Source organism: Protopterus annectens, chromosome 5.part0 (genome assembly GCF_019279795.1).
Source record: "Protopterus annectens isolate FY-2018-M chromosome 5.part0, PAN1.0, whole genome shotgun sequence".
Classification (NCBI taxonomy): domain Eukaryota; kingdom Metazoa; phylum Chordata; order Ceratodontiformes; family Protopteridae; genus Protopterus; species Protopterus annectens.
Window position 1 is genome coordinate 824,298,268 of NC_056735.1, and position 20,291 is coordinate 824,318,558.

General features: G+C 39.4%; 1 protein-coding gene across 6 annotated transcripts in view; it reads left to right on the top strand.

The window, feature by feature from the left end:
• ATP11A (ATPase phospholipid transporting 11A) overlaps positions 1 to 20,291 on the top strand; it is a 1,534,794-nt gene that overhangs the window by 973,018 nt on the left and 541,485 nt on the right. For all 6 annotated transcript variants that reach the window (XM_044072636.1, XM_044072632.1, XM_044072633.1 and 3 more), the window contains exons 11-12: positions 16,929 to 17,079; positions 19,569 to 19,766. In XM_044072636.1, coding sequence (XP_043928571.1) covers positions 16,929 to 17,079; positions 19,569 to 19,766 — 349 coding nt within the window. The remainder of the gene's footprint in view (positions 1 to 16,928; positions 17,080 to 19,568; positions 19,767 to 20,291) is intronic.

A 20,291-nucleotide genomic window follows, 5' to 3' on the forward strand; every position in this document is an offset into this window, starting at 1 on the left:
TCTTGTGAGCTGCATGCACAGTGTATAGAGCACCATTTATACCTTCCAACTGTTTACAAATTCAGCGCTAAGTTTCACACATCATGTAGTGGATTGTCGTTATCCTGGTAGCTGGATGCAGTGCCTGCCTAAAGTTTCAATCATCTTATTATGCGGAGTGTAGAGTTTGTAATGAGATAGTTATGTTCTGAAGGATAGCAGAATACAGTCTTTGCAGTAAGTCCTCATCATACTGATATCGGAGTGGTAAATCTGACAGTGTAGCACAGATACTTAGCTTGTGAAATGCTAATGAATGTTATCAGTTAGGCTAGGTCTTTATTTCCTCAGTCATTGAGGAAGTCAATTAATTACACCAAAACTCTCTACTCATTTCTGGAAGAAGAACTTTTCTGAGGTAGGTCTTGATTAAGAAATGAATGTCGTCCTCCTAGCTAGGTAACAGTCCTGCAGTAGAATGGTGTTACTGTAGTAACTAATTGCAGAAATTTGCCTTCCCATGTCAAACTGCCAGCTAGAACTTGGAAGACCCTTGTGATTGAATTTTCTTCCTTCGAGTTTGGTGTTATAGTCTCATAAAACTAACTCTTATTCAGAACATGTGTTTCGTATATAATAGCAAGTTTGCTGAGTTGCTGGCAGTAATTACTCCCTTATCCATAGAATGAGCACCTTTAATGTTATTAAATACAGATTTGTAGAGATGTACACAGACTTACTTCCCTGTAGAAACACTTTTATGTATGTTTTTTATTGTTAAGGTTGACCTTTCTCAGTTATTTGGGCATTAGTGAAGCTGAACTCCATTAGTCATTACATATCCAGTCTTGGAGCCAGTGTTATCTTGCTAGCTGTGATCATGGCCTCCAGTGTTTTGAACAGAAGCAAAGACACCAGTGAATTGGTACTCCTAGCTGAGGAGAGACCCTAAGAGTTTAGCACAATCTTACTAGATGGTTGCAGCACTTTTGTGGCTCATGTGTATACTGCTGATTGGTTCCAGATTTTGGAGCAGGTTATTGTCACCCTGCTCTCATGAGAAGCTTCAGTACTATCGATTCAGCATTGAGAACCCTCCTTAGTGGGTCATTGGCTGGGTTCATATTTTGCACTATTCATATTTCTGCTTTCTATATTTATTGATAGCTGCTTACCTGTATGTAAGCACAAGATGTCTACAAAAGCTTGCATATTTACAGAACCTTCCAGCTTGTTTTGCTGCTCACTCATTCCCAGATTTCAGATCTTGCTGCCATTATTAATGTGTGTTGTAATCGTGGCTGACTGGGAAAGGCGATGGACTAGAAATCCATTGGTGTTTCCATGCACAGGTTCAAATACTGTCAGTTGCAAGAAAGATCAGTTGTTGTAATCGTGGCTGACTGGGAAAGGCGATGGACTAGAAATCCATCGGCGTTTCCATGCACAGGTTCAAATACTGTCAGTTACACGAAAGATCAGTTGGCATAATAGTGAATGTGTTCTCCTTCCATGCTCAAGGTACAAGGTTCGATCCTGACCTTCGATAAGAGCTTCAATGATTTAAGAAATAGCTTGATGGAGGTTGGCATAATGGTTAAGATACTAATCTATGACCCTATCGAGTAAACACCAGCACCTTCGCTGAACACATGGCTGTCAAATTACCATCCAGTATTTACAATGCCAGGGAGAAACACAATATCAACAGCTGCTGCAAGTGTCAGTGACAATCCTGCCACTTGGTGTAAAACAGACAGATTTCTGGTTTACTTCAAGTCCAGATAAGTAGCAGCCATTGTGATGAATTTTCACAGAAAGACCAGTGGAAGCATTCTCCACACCAATCCAAGCCTATCTTCCAGGAGTTAATTCCATTGCTGAAGTGGAAGTGGCAGCCTCCTAAGGTGCAAAGTGTTAGAGACGTGATTGGGAAGTACGGTTCCTACATTACTTTTTGAGTACAGCATGTCTGTATGCTGGTATTGAAAAGCACTTCAGTGTTTCATGTATGCTGAGATGTAGGACGCAGTTTGAAAAAAGTAGAAGTTTTTTTTTTTTATTATTTTGTTGTTTCATTTTTTCGTCTTCAAATGGAGTGCTAAGGTAAAAAGCTACAGTATAAAGCTGGGGTCCTGTTTGGCTCTTTACTGGAAGAGCTGGGAGGGTGTGGATATTGATCTGTCTGTCGTAAGCAGAGTGCTTGCTTTTTTGCTCTTCAGTGGAAGAGCTGGGAAGTGGGTGAATCTGTCTGTAGTAAGCAGATTGCTATAAAAGTGGCAATCGACTTGCTAGGGTAAAACCAGAAGTCTTTTTTGTTTTTGCTCCTCAGTGGAAGAACTGGGGTTTATGGATTTGTCCATTTTAAGCTGTTTGCTAAATTTGTAGCAGTTAACTTGTACAGCAAAACCAGAAGAGCTGAGTGGGTTAGGACACTATACTAAGGACCAGCACTGGGAGCTAGATGAGCCAGCTGTGGCTGTGTTCCAGTGTGCAATTGTATATGGTCCTTATGGGTGTGGAGCTAAGCCATGACTAACAACAGCTTGAGACCTCAACCATTCTTCAACTCTTACATAGATGAGGACTAGAAGAGGCACACAGCCCTTACTCTGGCCCTGCATACTGTGTTCTGGACTTGTGCTACTGAGGTTCCTGATGACTGACTTCAGCTACAGGTCAACAAAGCTGATCCCAGGAAATCCCTTTAGCCACCCTGTCATAAAAATGTTGCATGAGACTAAAGAGTCTCTTCCTTAAGCTGCTGGTAGGTCCTATGGCTGACATTGTAGGGGCTAGACGGCGTGCAAATGTTTAATATCTGGTGGTAGTTTGAGCTATAGAAGTGTGCTCAGACCATTATGGAGTTTGGTCTGAAGTCTGTACTAGGCTTTGCATGAGTCAGTCTGTAACACTTGCCTGTGTTGGTGGATGCATCAAAGTACTGGTGTTTGCTCAGTGGTAACCACAGCCAGTATATTCTATGTTTGCGTTATTGTAATAGTGCACATAAGTTTACTGCCATGGATGGGAGTGGTTGCAGTCATAGTGCTTCCTCAAAGTCTGACTCCCGTGATAAGGCTAAGGAATCTGAGGCCATTCTCAATGAGATAGACAAGAATACTGAGTCCAACCCATCCACCTCTCTACCAGATAATCCCTCCTTTGTAAGTTTACAAGTGATACATGGCCATGCCTTAAACCCTCTATTCCTTCCCAGTCAACACCTATCAGATATTCTTGGGAGGAATCCAAAGTAGTGCAAAGTTATTCCTTCCACACAATCTGCCACTGTGGATGTGGTTAGAGCAGCCTGACAATACTATCTGCTTTCTTTCCTCTCAAAGGAAGATATATGTCCTTTACAAACCCTTGCCTATGTAGATCGAATAACTAGTCATCAAAGTGATTACTTCTATGTAATGCTTTCTAGCGCAGGTCCTAACAACTGTGGTGTTTTGTCGCAGAGTCACACAGTATTGGGTATTGGGTTATGTTGCTATTGGGTATTGGGTTATGTTGCTGCCTGACAGCCTAATGTTAGCCAGAGCAAGTTTACTTCTTTCCTTTTGTGCCTCAGGTACCTCAGCTTTTTTACCTCACTGGTCCCACTTTTACTCCCATTGGCTAGAAAGGATGTGAATAATCTTGAGGATCTCCTGAGGTCTGGGATCAGGGAGAACTTTCTTGAGACTGTTTCTGGAGCATTTTGTGTGCTAATGCTCTTGTTAGGGCTACCAGCTCATGTGTGTGGCTGCACTCGATGGTATGGCCTAATGGTTAAGGTGTTTGCCTTACAAACACAAGGTGCAGGGTTTGAGTCTCACAGGGGATAATTGGCTAGGCTTAAAAAATTTCTCGCAAGGGCAATTAGCCTAGTATTAGTCTATGAACCTATGGCTCTGGTTGTCCTCCGAGTTCATAGGTTCCTAGGTTGGTACTATGCTATCGGCACTAGGGCCTATACAAGCCTAGCCATAACAATTCCCTGGATATTTCTTCCCACAATATTTACTTCCCTGGACCACTGTCTAGCAGGGTGACTGACATGATCCCCATCTCCCATCCAGTCATCAAGGTTCTTTTTGAAGAGGGCTAAGGAGGTGCTTTGCTTGACATGTATGGGCAGTCTATTCCAGAGTATGGGGTGTCTCTGGGTCAGGAACCTATCCCTCCAGCATGTTTTGTTCATTGTGATGACAAGGTTTAGATCCCTGGAGCATGTGGCTCTGAGGGATTGGGATTTCTTTAAGTGGAGCATGTCCAACAGCTCAGGGTTTGACATGGCCTTATATGTTAAGCAGAGATCGCCTCTGAGTAGACGATATGCCACAGTATAGCTGGAGTTTTTTTAGACGATCAGCATATGGCATCTGCTTTAGGCCTGTGATTCTTTTAGTGAGGTATTTCTGCGGCCTTTCCAGCTGTTGCAGATGTCTTGTGAGGTACATATCAAATGGGGTGTTATACTCTATAATGGGTCTAATGAGGGATGAGTACAGTGGGACAATGACCTACTTTTTTCTGGATGAAAATCCCTTAGTGATGAGGTGTGCCACACAGAAGGATTTTCTGACTGTTGTGGCGATGTGGTTATCGAAGGTGAGACCACTGTCCACCTGTGTCCCTAAGTCTCTCATCCCACTTTCGATGTTTAGTGTACTGTCACCTGTGTGGTAATTCATGGGTACATGTTTTTTTCCAAAGGGGATAACTATAAATTTTTTTGGCATTAAGCTTGAGCCCATGGCTCTGGCACCAAGCATCTGTTTCTGTAAGGCCCTTTTATAGAATATCCACATTATTTGGGGATTCAGTAATGACTCCCAGTTTGCAGTCATCTGCGAACTTTGTTAGCCAGTGTCCCTTAGCGTTGGCCTGTACTTTAGAGAAGTAGATGCCAAACAAGAGTGGTCCCAGGACTGAACCCTGAGGTACTCCACTTGTCTGGAGCTGGATTTGGAGTTGGCTGTTTTTACAGTGTGGGTTCTGTCAGTAAGCCAGTTGGCAACCCATCGAGTGACATAGGGATTTATGCCCAGCTTAGTAAGTTTATCTGTGATTCCAGAGTGGGGGGTGGTGTTGAAGGCCTTGGCGAGGTCCAGATAGGCTGTGTGGACCACCTTACCCTTGTCCACAGCTCTGGAAACTGATTTGAAGAAGTCAATCAGGTTCAGTAGACAAGATTGGCCCTTCACAAACTCAAACTGGGTGGGGTCCACTGTTTGAAGGTTGCCAGTGTCTTTGTTTATAAGTTCCATGATAATGCATTCCATGCCCTTGCAGATCAGACTCGTCAGACTGATGGGATGGTAGTTCCCGGGATCTAAGATGGATCCCCCCTTGTGTAGTGGGATAACTGTAGCTGTGCACCACTCAGTGGGCACGAAGCCTGAGGTGAAGCTATGATTAAACAATATACTTAGGTGAGGTGCCAGTTCATTTTGTAGTTCATGTAGTACACAGCCCGTTGTGCTTGTTTCTTTGGGGAGATGCTTTTTGGCTGGCCATATCAGTTGCTTGTCCTCTGAGGAGGAAGCAGTCCTTCATCTCTCTCATTGACCTTTGAGTTGTGCCTTCTTTTACTTCCATTTTATTTCCGATTTTAAGCTTCACCACCCCAAAACAATATGGCAAGTATTACACAGTTTTTGTCTTTCTATTGCCAAGATGATGACTTCACAGTATGCTCTGTCATATTACTGAATCTGTTATTGGTTATTTGTAGGTGGTGGGGTGAACCATTCACGATTCTGTTCTGGGTTATCTGTAGGTGGTAGTGGGGTGAAACATTCACTGTGTTTACTGTGGCTTGGAGAAATGCCATAAAGGACTAGTGGGGTTCTGCATGTCATCACTTTTGCTTATAATAGAGCTGACCATTCCTCACTATGGAAGAGCACCAGTGATGGATCAGCCAATCTCAGCAAAACTGTATGGAGTGACTAGATTCTGCTGTCCACATCAATTATAGAATCTACCCCATTTAAAAAAAAATGGGTAAAGATTTTATCTAAATAACCTCTATCAGATCCAAAAAGGGGTTGTATGGTTTCTTTCTTATTTTGATTCTCAATGCCTTCAACTGATGCATCCATTTCAGATTGTCAAACTGAAAGAACTCCTACCATGCTGTTGTAGGGAATCTAGATTGCATTGATGGCATGGTGACCAATCTTTGCCCTGTTAACATTTATGGTCCACACAGGAGATTCTTTCTGTTCTTCATGGTCATCACTTTCAAAACAAGTAAAGCCATTTGTGCTTTATTGATCACCTAGAGCCTTTATTTTATTTAACATTTGTTAACCTGGTATGTACAGTGGTGTGATGACAATTTTTAAGTGTAACCCAGGCCAGTGTTGCAATTACAGATTGAATAGAAAGTTTACAATGAGTATAAAAATGTTTAGCAATCATTATACAACAGGAATAAAGACACCACTATAACAGTTGTCAGCATGTACTAGAAACAATCCTACAAAGCTGTTTTATTCAAGAGGACAAACATTTGCATTCATAAAAGAGGGCCTTGATGGTTTTTGCCTTATAAAGTCAGCACTGTTGGGAGTGGCTAGTATGAGCAGATGGAGTGTTTTAATGTGAGGGAAAGAGAGAAAATGAAGGGATAGTATGGCATAATAATTTAATATATTTAGGTTCACATGTACATATTTGGAAATATGCGTAAGTGTTATTAATCTGATAGGTTTGTCTAGTGGATGATACTAAGTTTTCTAGGTATGTGTAGGAGGGTCAAACTCTTTATCAGGGTTGTTGCTTTGGGCATTCGTGAGCACCCTGTGTCTTTACCATGGTGGTGCCATGGTAGCCAGAGCCTTACAGGAAAGGTATTTCCATATGTTCCTTTGCCTGAGTAACTTGCTGTTGGTCACCTAATCTAGTGACCTTCTGAAATCATCCTACATCTTTTCCTGAAATTTCAAATTTGGAGGTCACACATTATTGTAGTCTTCTGAAAGTGGGGCACTGTGGAGAGTGGCATGTTTGCCATTTGGGAGAACAAAGCCCACCAGATCTTTCTGGCTGGTCAGGGCAAGAAGGAAAGGTAGTAGTATTTGTGTTAGGATGTCTTTCCTCTCCCATGCCTTTTGGAACACTCCCTTATGCTTTTCTGCTGTTCTTACTAACTTCATGACTCATTGCAGGAGTCAGGTGGAAAAGGTCAAAGCTCTTTCTCATTGTCCCTTGATTGCCAAGAAGGGAATTACTTTGAGTTTTTAGGTCCCTAACTGTACAGGAAACTGTCTAAATCTGAGCCAAGGTTGTCCTTCAGAGTTATGCCAACAACCTGCTCCACATCAGGGTTTGGGTTCTGATGCAGATCCCTTACTGGACTTCACTAGCAGTGGATCTCACGTTATTGAGGATGTGAAAAAGCCTGTGCCACCAAGTGTAAATGGTTCTCAGTTTGGGCACAGTGATACCCTACACCACTGGGACCAGTCAGTTTACTTTTTCCCGTACACCTCAGTTAATCCACAGTCAGTGTGTATGGGTTATCTATCTGTAGGCATCATAACATTGTGACAGCAGGGGTGTAGCCGATTACTGGCAGACACAGTGGTACCCTACACCACTGGGAACAATCAGTTTACCTTTTCTCAAACACCTCAGTTAATCCAACCATGGGTTATCATTTTATCAGTTCCCTTTTTTTAAGTATCCTTCCTTTCAATGCAAATTAAACTTCATGTTTGATAGGCTTCCTCAGTAGCATTTAAATTCTTGTCTTGGGAAGCATTCTGGTTGCCTCACTTTTGCCCTTAAGAACTCAGAGCTTCTAGCCCTTATGTTCAAAGGACTGTTAAAGTCTTTCAAAAATACAAATTAGCCCTCACTTCCCTATAAATGTGTTTTTGAGGCGTCACAGAGCTATTCTTCTCATCTTCTGCTTTACTTCATACAGGGATAAGCAGTGAAGTAGGGTCCCTTACAATCTTAATGGATGTTGGCAACTTGGATGCTACCAACATATGTGAACACTTTTAGGAATACATATCATCTAAATGTTTTCAAGCCAAGCTCATGCTTTCATTCTTTGGACTGATTTATAATATGATATCCCATTCATGAATGACTCAGTTGTTAGGGATCAGGAAATCACTTCATCTTGACAAATACAATTCTTATTTAACTATATCATAGAGGAATATGAGCCAAGCTTAAGAGGTGAATGTTGGCATCCATGTCAAGAAAACATAACTAAGGGTAATGATCAGAGACCTGATCCATAACTATTTGTAATGCAGGTAGCTTTATCTGCTCCATGTACAGCTACTTACAGAAAACTAAAAAAGGAAAAAAAACACTAAGTGTTTTGCCAGCTTTCAAAGCCAAAAAGCACACAGTGAGTGCTGTTAGAAAAACAGCATAACACAGTCCCTTGTGATTATACTCACCTTGCCTTGCCTCTCAAATGTCCAGATTTTTGTAGAATGTCTACATTTTTGTCTTGTATGTTTGGTCTATTCCTCATAAAATATTTGGCTTTTGGACACTAGATAATGACATTCATTTCGGTTTCAGACTTCATATCCTTCAGAAAATGCTGGTGAGCAGATATCCTGTTATTTCAGCTACTTTCTGAGTTTTGCGAGAGGAAGTGAGGGACACATTATCGGTGTGGACCACAGGCACAAAAAAATCTGTTTTTTTTTCTGTGACTGTCTTTTGTTGGTCAGTATTGGCAGATTTAACTATGTACTATGAGACCCATCCTTAACAAGTTAAGCAGGGGCGCTTAACATTTTTTAAGATTGGGTCTGGTGCTAAAGTAGAGCTTAACTGATCTTTTTCCGGATATTGTACTGCTCTCCATGCACTACATATTACTTAAGTATGTTAAAATGATACTGTAACTCTATTTTCATGGTCTTTTTCTGTGGTAATTTTTCTTGGAGTATGTTTAGGTAAGCTATGCTTCATGCATGCAGTTTGAAGCATTATGTTGATATTTCAGTGAGTCATTCCTTCACATTGTTGTATATCATGCAGCTTGAAAAAAAAGACAAACTCAGCAAATCATCATTAAAGCAATTAGAATAGAATTCATTGTGTGTGTGTGTGTGTGTGTGTGTGTGTGTGTGTGTGTGTGTGTGTGTGTGTGTGTGTGTGTTTGTTAACAGTTAAATGTCGATCATGTCAAAGTCATGTTTTTGTGGTCATGGTGAAGAACGTTAATTGTTGCGTGTGAATCACTCAGCACACATTTCCTTAGTATTTATTTTTTTTCCTTTCTGCAGCTGCATTTCAAACGTGTTTTACAAATGGTTGGCATCCAGCTCAATACTTAATTGTAGTAAGGTATATGACAGTTATGGCATAGCATACCTTAACATTGCATACAAGGCAGAATTTAAGTGGCAAGGAATGTTTTAATAAGAGTAAACTGCAACCAGGAAGCTGACTGTGTCCTTTAAGTAAAAAAACAGTAAGAGGGATATTAGGATTGGGAAGGAAAGAATTATGGAATCAAGGAACCAATTAAAAGTTAAAATGTACATTAACGAAAGCTAAGGATGGTAAGGAAAGAAGAGATCATATGGGGAAGAAGAAGAATTGAGTTAGCGGGGATTAAGTTAGCTGGAAAAATGGGGGAATCCAGTGGTTATAACGAGGAATAGCTAGGATTGTATTGGTAAGACACATTAAGCTTTTTTATCAGTATGCCACACCTACCAAGCGACTGGCTGTCACCACCAACCCCCCCCCCCTTCAGTCCCCATCACCAGGACAAGAGATAATCATGTTGTTGTGGTCATCCATCCAGGAGCCGTGAGGATTTTCTATTTATGATCTAACCCCTCCTTTCTCTGGTGGCTGACAAGAGGGTTTGTTATGCCTTTCCCCTATGGGTGTACGGATTCTTACTGACCCTTCCGTCAAATCTGCAGTGCATGTTCCCATCCCCTGCTGCTGCATGCTACACACCTCTCTCTCTTTAGTAGGTGTCGGTATTACATTGGACTTAGACTGCCTCTCCTCCTCCTCCAGTATGTGCAGTCTTGGATTGGCCACTCATTTCTGTCCTTCCCTGTCTGTCTTCTCCAGTGCACAGGCTACTGATCGAACTCAGGTCATGTAGGTCATAGTCAGGGCTTCATCTTTTTCTGCCAAGGCCCAGTGCTGAAAATACATATTTTGAAGTGCTCAACATTATATAGAGCTTCAGATGAGAAAAATGCAGATAATAAACATGGGAAACAAGCCAAAAGTTTAATTTGACAGGGCATCTGTTTGAGTCTCTTGAAAGATTAAAAGGGTGGCAATCAGTTGAAGTAGGATTACTGATAAAAATTGCTAGTTGTCCACGTGAAGTATAGTGATAAGAAAAGTGAAAGCTCAGAGCTTATGTTAGAAGCTGCTTGACAGTTGGAAATGTTAAGGCATCTTTTAAGTGTTTTTCCCCCACACTAAATACAATTATCTCCAGTGTTACTGCATCTTGGAAGTTAGAGAGTACTCCCATTGCAGTGCCCATGCTGTGCAGAGACTTTCTGATACAGAATGATTTCACTTAATGTTGCACATACATTTCTGTATTGTTTACTACACAGAATAGGTTCATTGGACACTATTAGGCTGTCGGCCTAGTCAATGATCATAGTAATAGTATTCACAGGTAGGTATATTTTACCCTCCAGTCCAAACACCCGTACTGCTTTGATGCTGTACATTAGCACGTTCATTACAGACTCTATGGCACATTTTGTTAACTAAGTTCCACCACAGCACTGTGCCGACTGAAAAACATCCTGGTTCTGTCAGGGGCACTTGTGTAGTTAAAGTTATACTGAGACCATGCTGTATCTACATTAAAAAGAAAACTTGTTTTCTTTCTTTCTTTTTAATTGAAGGTATTAACCAGAGAGCAGTCTAGCACTTTTGTTTCTTAATGTGCTTTTTTTGCTGCTCCCTTCCCCCAGATTATTCCATAGAGCTACAGAACCAGCACTTAACAGCACAGTTCTCCAACTGTAAACCAGTCCCCATTCTTCTGAGACTTGCCCTGAACTGAGAAATGGGCTGCATTATAGTGTTGTGAAATGTTCAGCTTCAGTATTTTGCAGTGAGCATTTAAAATATGTGAAAGGCTTGGGCAGTTTTTAATTATTTATGCTGCAAATTGTCTTGAAATGACATCTTTGAAACGATACTTCACGAACTCACGCTGTAGCAATGTGCATTTCTGTTCATAAGCGTAATTATGGAGTCACTGTTCCAAACCGGTATCTAATTAAGACATATCATTTTCACCATTTCAGTTCATGTTTATTTTCAAACTCAATAGAAAAGTACTGAAAACTATGGTACAAATATATATTGTTTTTACTAAATGCGACTTAAACCCCCAAATTAAATGTGCATGTTGAATGCAGCATACCTGTCCTACAGTGCCATTTATTTGATTCAAGCTGCACTTTTTTTTTTTTTTTATAAAAGTCACCTTGACAGAACAATTCACAACAGTCTTAGTAAATGACATTGTTGTTATTATTATTTTTAGTATCGTAATTATAATCAGCTTTATCATTTTTTTATGTTGCAATCCTTTTTTGAGGCATTTGGAAGCAGTTTGAATGTTGGTTTAAGGTCTTTCAGTGGCTGGAATTTCTTAGGGACCTCATGGCTAGGAATTGAATCCACTGTTTGTAACATATGCCTCATTTATTTTAGTAACAAAATGGAGAAAGCAGTTTACTTGCTCCATACTGTGTAGCTTTTTGTTTGATGATGAGTATTTTAAAGCCAGTAGAGTCATTACTATACCTGGATTTTCAAGGTGATGTTTGTTGATATTTTCCTGCTGTGAGCAATGACCATAGTAGCTGGAAAGACTGCAGTGTTTTATGTGCATCCGGTTGCCTGATTCATCAAAAGTCAAGGTAAATAAGCAAGGGAGCATAACTGGAAGAGGGAGTGATTGTTCAAGGGTGGATTCTGTTTTACTTGGGCACTGAAGATCTGATATAAACTGGTTTTCAGTGTATGGCTGAGTGTGGAACTGTTTCGCACAGTGATGCTGGTTGTTCTCATGGGCATTAGTCCCTGTGGGATGTCCCTGTGATATGTGTTACACTTATTGCTTGTTTATCTGGACAGCTGTCCAAAGAGAACATTTTTCAGTTCTGAATCTTTATTTCCAGTTTGCTTTTTATGGGCATTGCTACTTGACATGACTTGCTTTGTTTCAAAATATAATATGATTTTTAAGGCCAGTAAAATTAATTAGTTTTCCTTAGGGAAAGTGCAAAACTATGGGCTTTGGGCTGAGACTGTTTTTAATAAATTTTATTTTAGACATAAGCCATCTTTTGAATTAAAATATTAGGCAATGACACTATATAGTTAATGTTTTGTTTAAGGAGGTATATAGTTTGTCCTTTTCTATGCATTGTCTCAATGCTTTCCATATGAGCCATATTATTATTCAATGGATCATAGCACAGTATGAGAGGCCATATATTAGATTTTCTTTGTGTTATGTGAAAGACATAGGGCAATGGCATGTAGATGTTCTGAAAAAGGGGTCAGAGTTCAAGAATGTCTAAGTTAGTTACAGCTAAATTTTCTTCACTAGTAGGAAGCTGTAAGTAGGTAATTGTCTCACCAGCTTATCTAATAAATGGTGAAATGGCCACTCTTTATTTATTTATGTGAGGTGGCCACTCTTGGGGCAGATGACATTTAACTCCATCTGTCACCCATATTACTATGGCAAGTTCAGAAATAAAAACGAAAATTGCTAGCATTCACTGGGTAAAACCACTGTGGTGTAAAATGAATAAATGTACATAAAAAGAAAAAATATATATATACAGCATCAGAGGTAAAACACAGCTGCAACTCGATGAGGACAAACACTCGGCCAGTCAAAGAAATAAAAATCCACTATTTATTCCAGCACAAAAACAGGTAAGCGCTTTTGCATTGGAGCTTCATCAGACCTTTACAAACAGTAGACCTAACCTATCTTTTATACAAAACCATCTCATCTAATAAATCAATTAAATAATCAATGCTTAAAGTCACAGTAAAAAGATACAGAATAATAAAGAACAAAGTTAAAAATAAGGACGTTACACAATACAGCCTTACAGTCTACATTCTGAAAATCACTTTAAACCAAAATACATTCACAAACTGTAAACTCAACAGAAAAAACTAAGAATAAAAACCATCAAAGACTTCATTTACGAAGTCTTCTTTTCTTCAAAACTGGCTTAATGGAAGCCCTTTCATTAAGGCCACTGCCTCGATCTGCTCTTAAGAGAACAATCCACCTTGTTTCCTTATACTCAGTATAAGCAATAATATCCCCTTCTCTGACGCTAGGTATAACAGTTTCAATCACCTGAAATTTAAATGTATGGGTGCACCCAAACTCAGTGGCATGCTTAGCAAGTGCATTATGTGGGGACCCCTTCCTAATGTGATAGAGATGTTCCCTCATTCTGTCACGCAGGGGTCTGTTGGTTTTCCCAACATAAAATGCACTGCATGCCACACACTGAGCCAGGTAAACCACATGTGGGGTCATACAATTGTTAACCCCTCTGAAATAAAAATCCCTTCCAAGATCAGGGTGATGAAAAACACCGGATGAGTCAATATAACCACAAAAATTACACGAGTTACACGTTACCGTGGAACCACGGTGAAACCTATCAACATTATTGTGTCCCAGAACATAGTAACCTCTTCAGGTTCATATGATTTCTATACCTAAAAGTGGGAAAACTACCCACAATATATTGCTAATGTCATCATCCACTAAAAGAATGGACCAATGGTGATGAAACAAATCAGTGACTCTTCTGTAATCATTAGTATAAAAAAGTGGAATCTTAGTCTTATTGCCACTAGTAGATGGGGAGAAATTATTCAATTCTGGAGGCAAACCAAAATAAGGACATGCCCTAGTGGACCTTAAATCAAGAAGGTCAGACCACTGTCTACTCAGCTCATCCCTGGTATAGCCCCTATCCAAAAACTTCTTCTCCAGGCTGGTCATTTCCTTTTGAAATCCTACTAATGAGGGATTTAATCTCGATGCTCTCATACCCTGTCCCCTGATGAGATTCTTAAAAATGTAACCTGGATGTATACTAGACCTGAACAGGAACGCATTCCTATGGCATGTCTTCCGATGGATCCCTGTATTAATCAGGTGATCATCCAACTTCTCAACAATGACGTCTAGGTAACTAATCCTTTCATAAGACAAACTATAGGTGAACTTTAGACAAACAGTCAAATTGTTCACAATCCCAAAGAACGTATCAAACTGTTCAGATGTCCCCCGCCACAGCACAAATAAATCATCTACAAAACGTCGATAAAAAACAACGTGATCAACAAAAGCTGTTAGTGGAAACAGAAACTCAGATTCCCACTGGGCAAGAAACATATTGGCGTAGCTATTGGCACATGAAGTGCCCATAGCTACGCCATGCTGTTGTAAAAACATATCTTCACCAAAGATAAACACGTTGTTATTCAGGACTGTCTCTAAAAAGAAACAGATCAAATCAATTTGCTTAGGTGAATACCGACTATGGGTAACTAAGTATTTCTGCACACAGTGTATCCCCAGCTCATTGGGTATCATTGTAAATGACGTTAAGTCATTGTTTACAATGATACCCAATGAGCTGGGGATACACTGTGTGCAGAAATAGACAGTCCTGAATAACAACGTGTTTATATTTGGTGAAGATATGTTTTTACAACAACATGGCGTAGCTATGGGCACTTCATGTGCCCATAGCTACGCCAATATGTTTCTTGCCCAGTGGGAATCTGAGTTTCTGTTTCCACTAACAGCTTTTGTTGATCACGTCGTTTTTTATCGATGTTTTGTAGATGATGTATTTGTGCTGTGGCGGGGGACATCTGAACAGTTTGATACGTTCTTTGGGATTGTGAACAATTTGACTGTTTGTCTAAAGTTCACCTATAGTCTGTCTTATGAAATGATTAGTTACCTAGACATCATTGTTGAGAAGTTGGATGATCACCTGATTAATACAGGGATCTATCGGAAGACATGCCATAGGAATGCGTTCCTGTTCAGGTCTAGTATGCATCCAGGTTACATTTTTAAGAATCTCATCAGGGGACAGGGTATGAGAGCATCGAGATTAAATCCCTCATTAGTAGGATTTCAGAAGGAAATGACCAGCCTGGAGAAGAAGTTTTTGGATAGGGGCTGTACCAGGGATGAGCTGAGTAGACAGTGGTCTGACCTTCTTGATTTAAGGTCCACTAGGGCATGTCCTTATTTTGGTTTGCCTCCAGAATTGAATAATTTCTCCCCATCTACTAGTGGGACTAAGACTAAGATTCCACTTTTTTATACTAATGATTACAGATGAGTCACTGATTTGTTTCATCACCATTGGTCCATTCTTTTAGTGGACGATGACATTAGCAATATTGTGGGTAGTTTTCCCACTTTTAGGTATAGAAATCATATGAATCTGAAGAGGTTACTATGTTCTGGGACACACAATAATGTTGATAGGTTTCACCGTGGTTCCACGGTAGCGTGTAACTCGTGTAATTTTTGTGGTTATATTGACTCATCCGGTGTTTTTCATCACCCTGATCTTGGTAGGGATTTTTATTTCAGAGGGGTTAACAATTGTATGACCCCACATGTGGTTTACCTGGCTCAGTGTGTGGCATGCAGTGCATTTTATGTTGGGAAAACCAACAGACCCCTGCGTGATAGAATGAGGGAACATCTCTATCACATTAGGAAGGGGTCCCCACATAATGCACTTGCTAAGCATGCCACTGAGTTTGGGTGCACCCATACGTTTAAATTTCAGGTGATTGAAACTGTTATACCTAGCGTCAGAGAAGGGGATATTATTGCTTATACTGAGTATAAGGAAACAAGGTGGATTGTTCTCTTAAGAGCAGATCGAGGCAGTGGCCTTAATGAAAGGGTTTCCATTAAGCCAGTTTTGAAGAAAAGAAGACTTCGTAAATGAAGTCTTTGATGGTTTTTATTCTTAGTTTTTTCTGTTGAGTTTACAGTTTGTGAATGTATTTTGGTTTAAAGTGATTTTTAGAATGTAGATTGTAAGGCTGTATTGTGTAACGTCCTTATTTTTAACTTTGTTCTTTATTATTCTGTATCTTTTTACTGTGACTTTAAGCGTTGATTATTTAATTGATTCATTAGATGAGATGGTTTTGTATAAAAGATAGGTTAGGTCTACTGTTTGTAAAGGTCTGATGAAGCTCCAATGCGAAAGCGCTTACCTGTTTTTGTGCTGGAATAAATAGTGGATTTTTATTTCTTTGACTGGCCGAGTGTTTGTCCTCATCGAGTTGCAGCTGTGTTTTACCTCTGATGGTGTATATATATTTTTTCTTTTTATACCCATATTACTATGCTTTCTGTATTGCAGTCCTAAATTTCATACTCCAAAGAGTAGCAAAAACACCGCTAGCCATAAGATTCAGACTATCACATTGATCCTCCCTCAAATCAAGGAAACTCAAAAGGTTCATTAAGCATTCTGCGTTAGGTTTGATCCTATCGAAAATAATTAATTAATGTTTGAAGCACACAGCATTTCAGGATTGCTTGAGACTTCTTTAAAATGTATTAAGGTCTCACCATGGAGGATGATCACCCTACTTGAGAAAGACCATGCATAATTTGAGTGAATTTTGTGCTTGTCATAAGAATAGTTGTGCAGGTGTAATATGTGGGTTGAGTAATGGAGAAATTTGAAAGATAATGCTAGAAGCTTCGATTGTTGGCTCTACAGTTGTATATTACTGCACTGAAGTTGATTGTTAGCATTTGACTGTAGTAAGTACTGTCCCCTTCTTTTCCATTACCTGTGCATTTGTTTGTGTGTTACAAATGCCAGTTTCTGATGCACTGTTTCTAAACCCTCCAGATCTATGAATGCCTTCCTGATTGTTTATCTCTGCATCCTGATCAGTAAAGCACTTATAAACACTTCATTGAAGTATCTGTGGCAAAGTGAACCATTCCGTGATGAACCATGGTACAATAAGAAAACAGACGCAGAAAGACAACGGAATGTGGTACGGTAAACATTTTTCATTTATTCTATACTTTTATAAGCAAGTTTAAAGATGATAATGTATTTTTCCCATTAATTTTTGAAAACATTAGAAACCTTCATAGAAAACTGGTGTATTACTGTTAATTAAAAAAAGTAATGAAGGCTTCTTTCATGCAGGTGATATTTGCTGTTGTTTTTGGAGTACTGCACACTTTCTCCAGACCTAAATCCTTACCATGATTCACTGTGGACAACGATTGCATGTTATATTGTATCTCTATAAACTGTAGATTCTAGCTAGGTTTTAAAAAGTAAGCTTGTTTCTGATTTTTTATCTCCTTGGAGTTTTGTTGTAGCCTTAATAACTATTAAGGTTATGGAATCCTGTCTTTCATATTTTTATATCTTTGTCAGAGGACATTCATACTACCCTCGAAAAGGTTTGAGGGTGTTCTTTATTGTGTCAGAATTTTTTGACAGCATGAAGATATGTTTTCTGCTGAGTCAAGATTGCATGCAAAGCCGTGACAAGGTAGGGTGGAAGCATTCTGCTTTATTCATAAAGTCTTGCATACTATGCAGGGCCATCTCATGTGACCTAGACTGGTGAACAGGGAGAAAGCAATTCACAAACTGTATTTGCTTAGCTGCTCAGTGACATGCAGCTGAGCAGCAGTGGAATTTCTCCATGCAAATACTGTGGTCCTTAGACAGGTCACATTTAAATTTCTCATTTGTGCAATGCAGATGTTCTTGTTGTCTTAGCACCTATGTACTATAGCAGTTCAAAGATGTCTATACTACACCACTTTGGTGAAGGGTGTGTGTGTGTCGCACCATTTTTCTTCAGTAGAGAAGACTGATTCCCTAAATGAACAGACTATGGCAGCGTAGCTTACTGAAGCACACCTACAATCCATTTCATCGGCCCGATGTCTGCAGTTGCTCAAACTACACAGTAGGTGACGAGTCATGGGCATTTGCTGAAGGGTTGTAATGGGAATCAGAGAGATGGAACTATGGATGTCTGTAAGTCACATTATAGTTGAACAGTTGTGCAAAACTGACCAAAGCTTGCTTGTTATTTCCAATGAATGTCTATAAATACAGCCTATGGAGAGCTGGTTTGCCTTTTAGCCCTCAGCTGTGGCTCTGATAGCCATTTAGTAGACCTTTTTACATCTTCATTTTTTCACTGAGTTTTTGATTTATTTATTAAATACACAATAAAACATCAATAAAGTACTCATTGACATAATTGAGAGACCCCTACCTCAAAATGGCAATATCATGTAGAGTTAAAATACATGTTCTTTTATCAAACCTACATATACTGTTTGCAAGAACTAATAAATCCTGTCATTAAATAGTTTAAACATTACTGATTAGGCACTATCAGTTCAGATGTTGCTTCAGGAAGGTGGCTAAGTTTAGGAAGATGGAATAACTGATGTCTCCTTTGTGTTATGGAGGGGAGGGATTGAATTAGAGAAGAACCCTTTCCAAATGGTCCGTTTTCTTTCTTGTGTCTGATGGCTAACCACAGGTTGCTTTCAAAGGCCACTCCACCTGGGACATATTGGCTTCCATTATTGGCTTCAGTGATATCAGCATTGTAGAAGTTTGTTCCAGGCCATCTTGATCATTAGTTCACACCTTTTAATTCCAGAAGTTGGGCAGTATTTGGTACCTCAGTGTTACAGCTTTCTGTTTTCTCATCTCCTAGCTTGTAATCATTCTTTCACTTTAGCCTCCTTGAAGGTTTATTTTTCACTGCTTATGATTGTTTTCTGCAGTTACCCACTGCAGAAGACATCCAAAGTAAAGCATATAAGATGTTTGTGTTCATATCAGGTGATATGGGAGGGGGCCTTTTACAGTGAATGCTTACTACTCACCCCCATGCCTTGGTACTCCCTTCACCCACTGGTTTCCAGCTAACACTTCTGTAAGCAGGACATGTATGTATTTATGTGTTCTTTGTTTCCTGTTTTCCGATTCTACAGATTACTGTCTTTAATTGAATTAGCACAGGGCAAACCTAGGATGCAGCACTGTACCACGTACAGGCAGTAGACATGTGACACCTGAACACAGTGATGAGAGAGAAAACATTTCCCCAGTGGAAGATAATAGCAGAGGACGTCCCAGCATTTACCTTCTGCAGAAGTTTTCTTGCAGATCATCTGATAATACAAACCTGTTTTAGACCTTATTTGCAATCAGCTTTTCCCTCCCTGTCTCATATTTGTTAAGCTTTTTTAACATAAACATTCTCAACATATGTCGAATATACAAATGCCATTGCTTAAGAAGTAAAATTGCTTCATTTTCATTTTTGGGGTGGGGCAAATTGAAGTATTTTCTAGACCCAATAAAAAACATTTATCCTCAGTAACTTGTGAAAAATTGCGTCATTTGATGATGATAACAGATTTTTATTCATTCATATGCAGTTTAATCAATGAAGTCTCATATTAATCTTTTTTTACTTTTGTGTCCCCACAGTTTCTCAGAGTTCTCACAGACTTTCTGGCCTTCATGGTTCTTTTCAACTATATTATCCCTGTGTCTATGTACGTTACAGTGGAAATGCAGAAGTTTCTGGGATCATATTTCATTACGTGGGATGAAGACATGTTTGATGAAGACTTAGGTGAGGGAGCCCTGGTCAACACATCTGATCTCAATGAAGAATTAGGACAGGTATGTTCATGATTTTGTAAGTACTAAGTAAATGTTTTGTTTAATGATGTTGTAGAAATTAAATCAGTCTACTATTTATTATGTACAGTCAGTATGTAGATGTTGCATGTTGCTGTAATTCGAGGCATGCCATTTAACTTTTTCTCATAGAATGAAAGGAATATACTCACTGATGGTGAATTCTTAAATTAATTGTGAATATTCTTTCAATTATAGTAAAAAAACATGTTTTGGAAACTTTCTATTTCATATTAATACCTGTTTTGGGAGCTCTTTCTTTCATATCTGTGATTTTTTTAATACTTTAAGTTCATATTTTGTGCATATGTAATCATTCAAAAGTAATTTTAAAGATAATTCAGAGTTGAAGATGAGTACTTACTAAAAGCACTTACCTTGAGCTCCGTTTGTATGTTCTGTTTAGTCTTGTGTAGGTCTGCAGTTGTGACATAATCACTTTGTTATAAAATGTTAACCTGTCCTCTCTACACAGGGGAAGGATTAACAAGCTGCATGACTTGGACA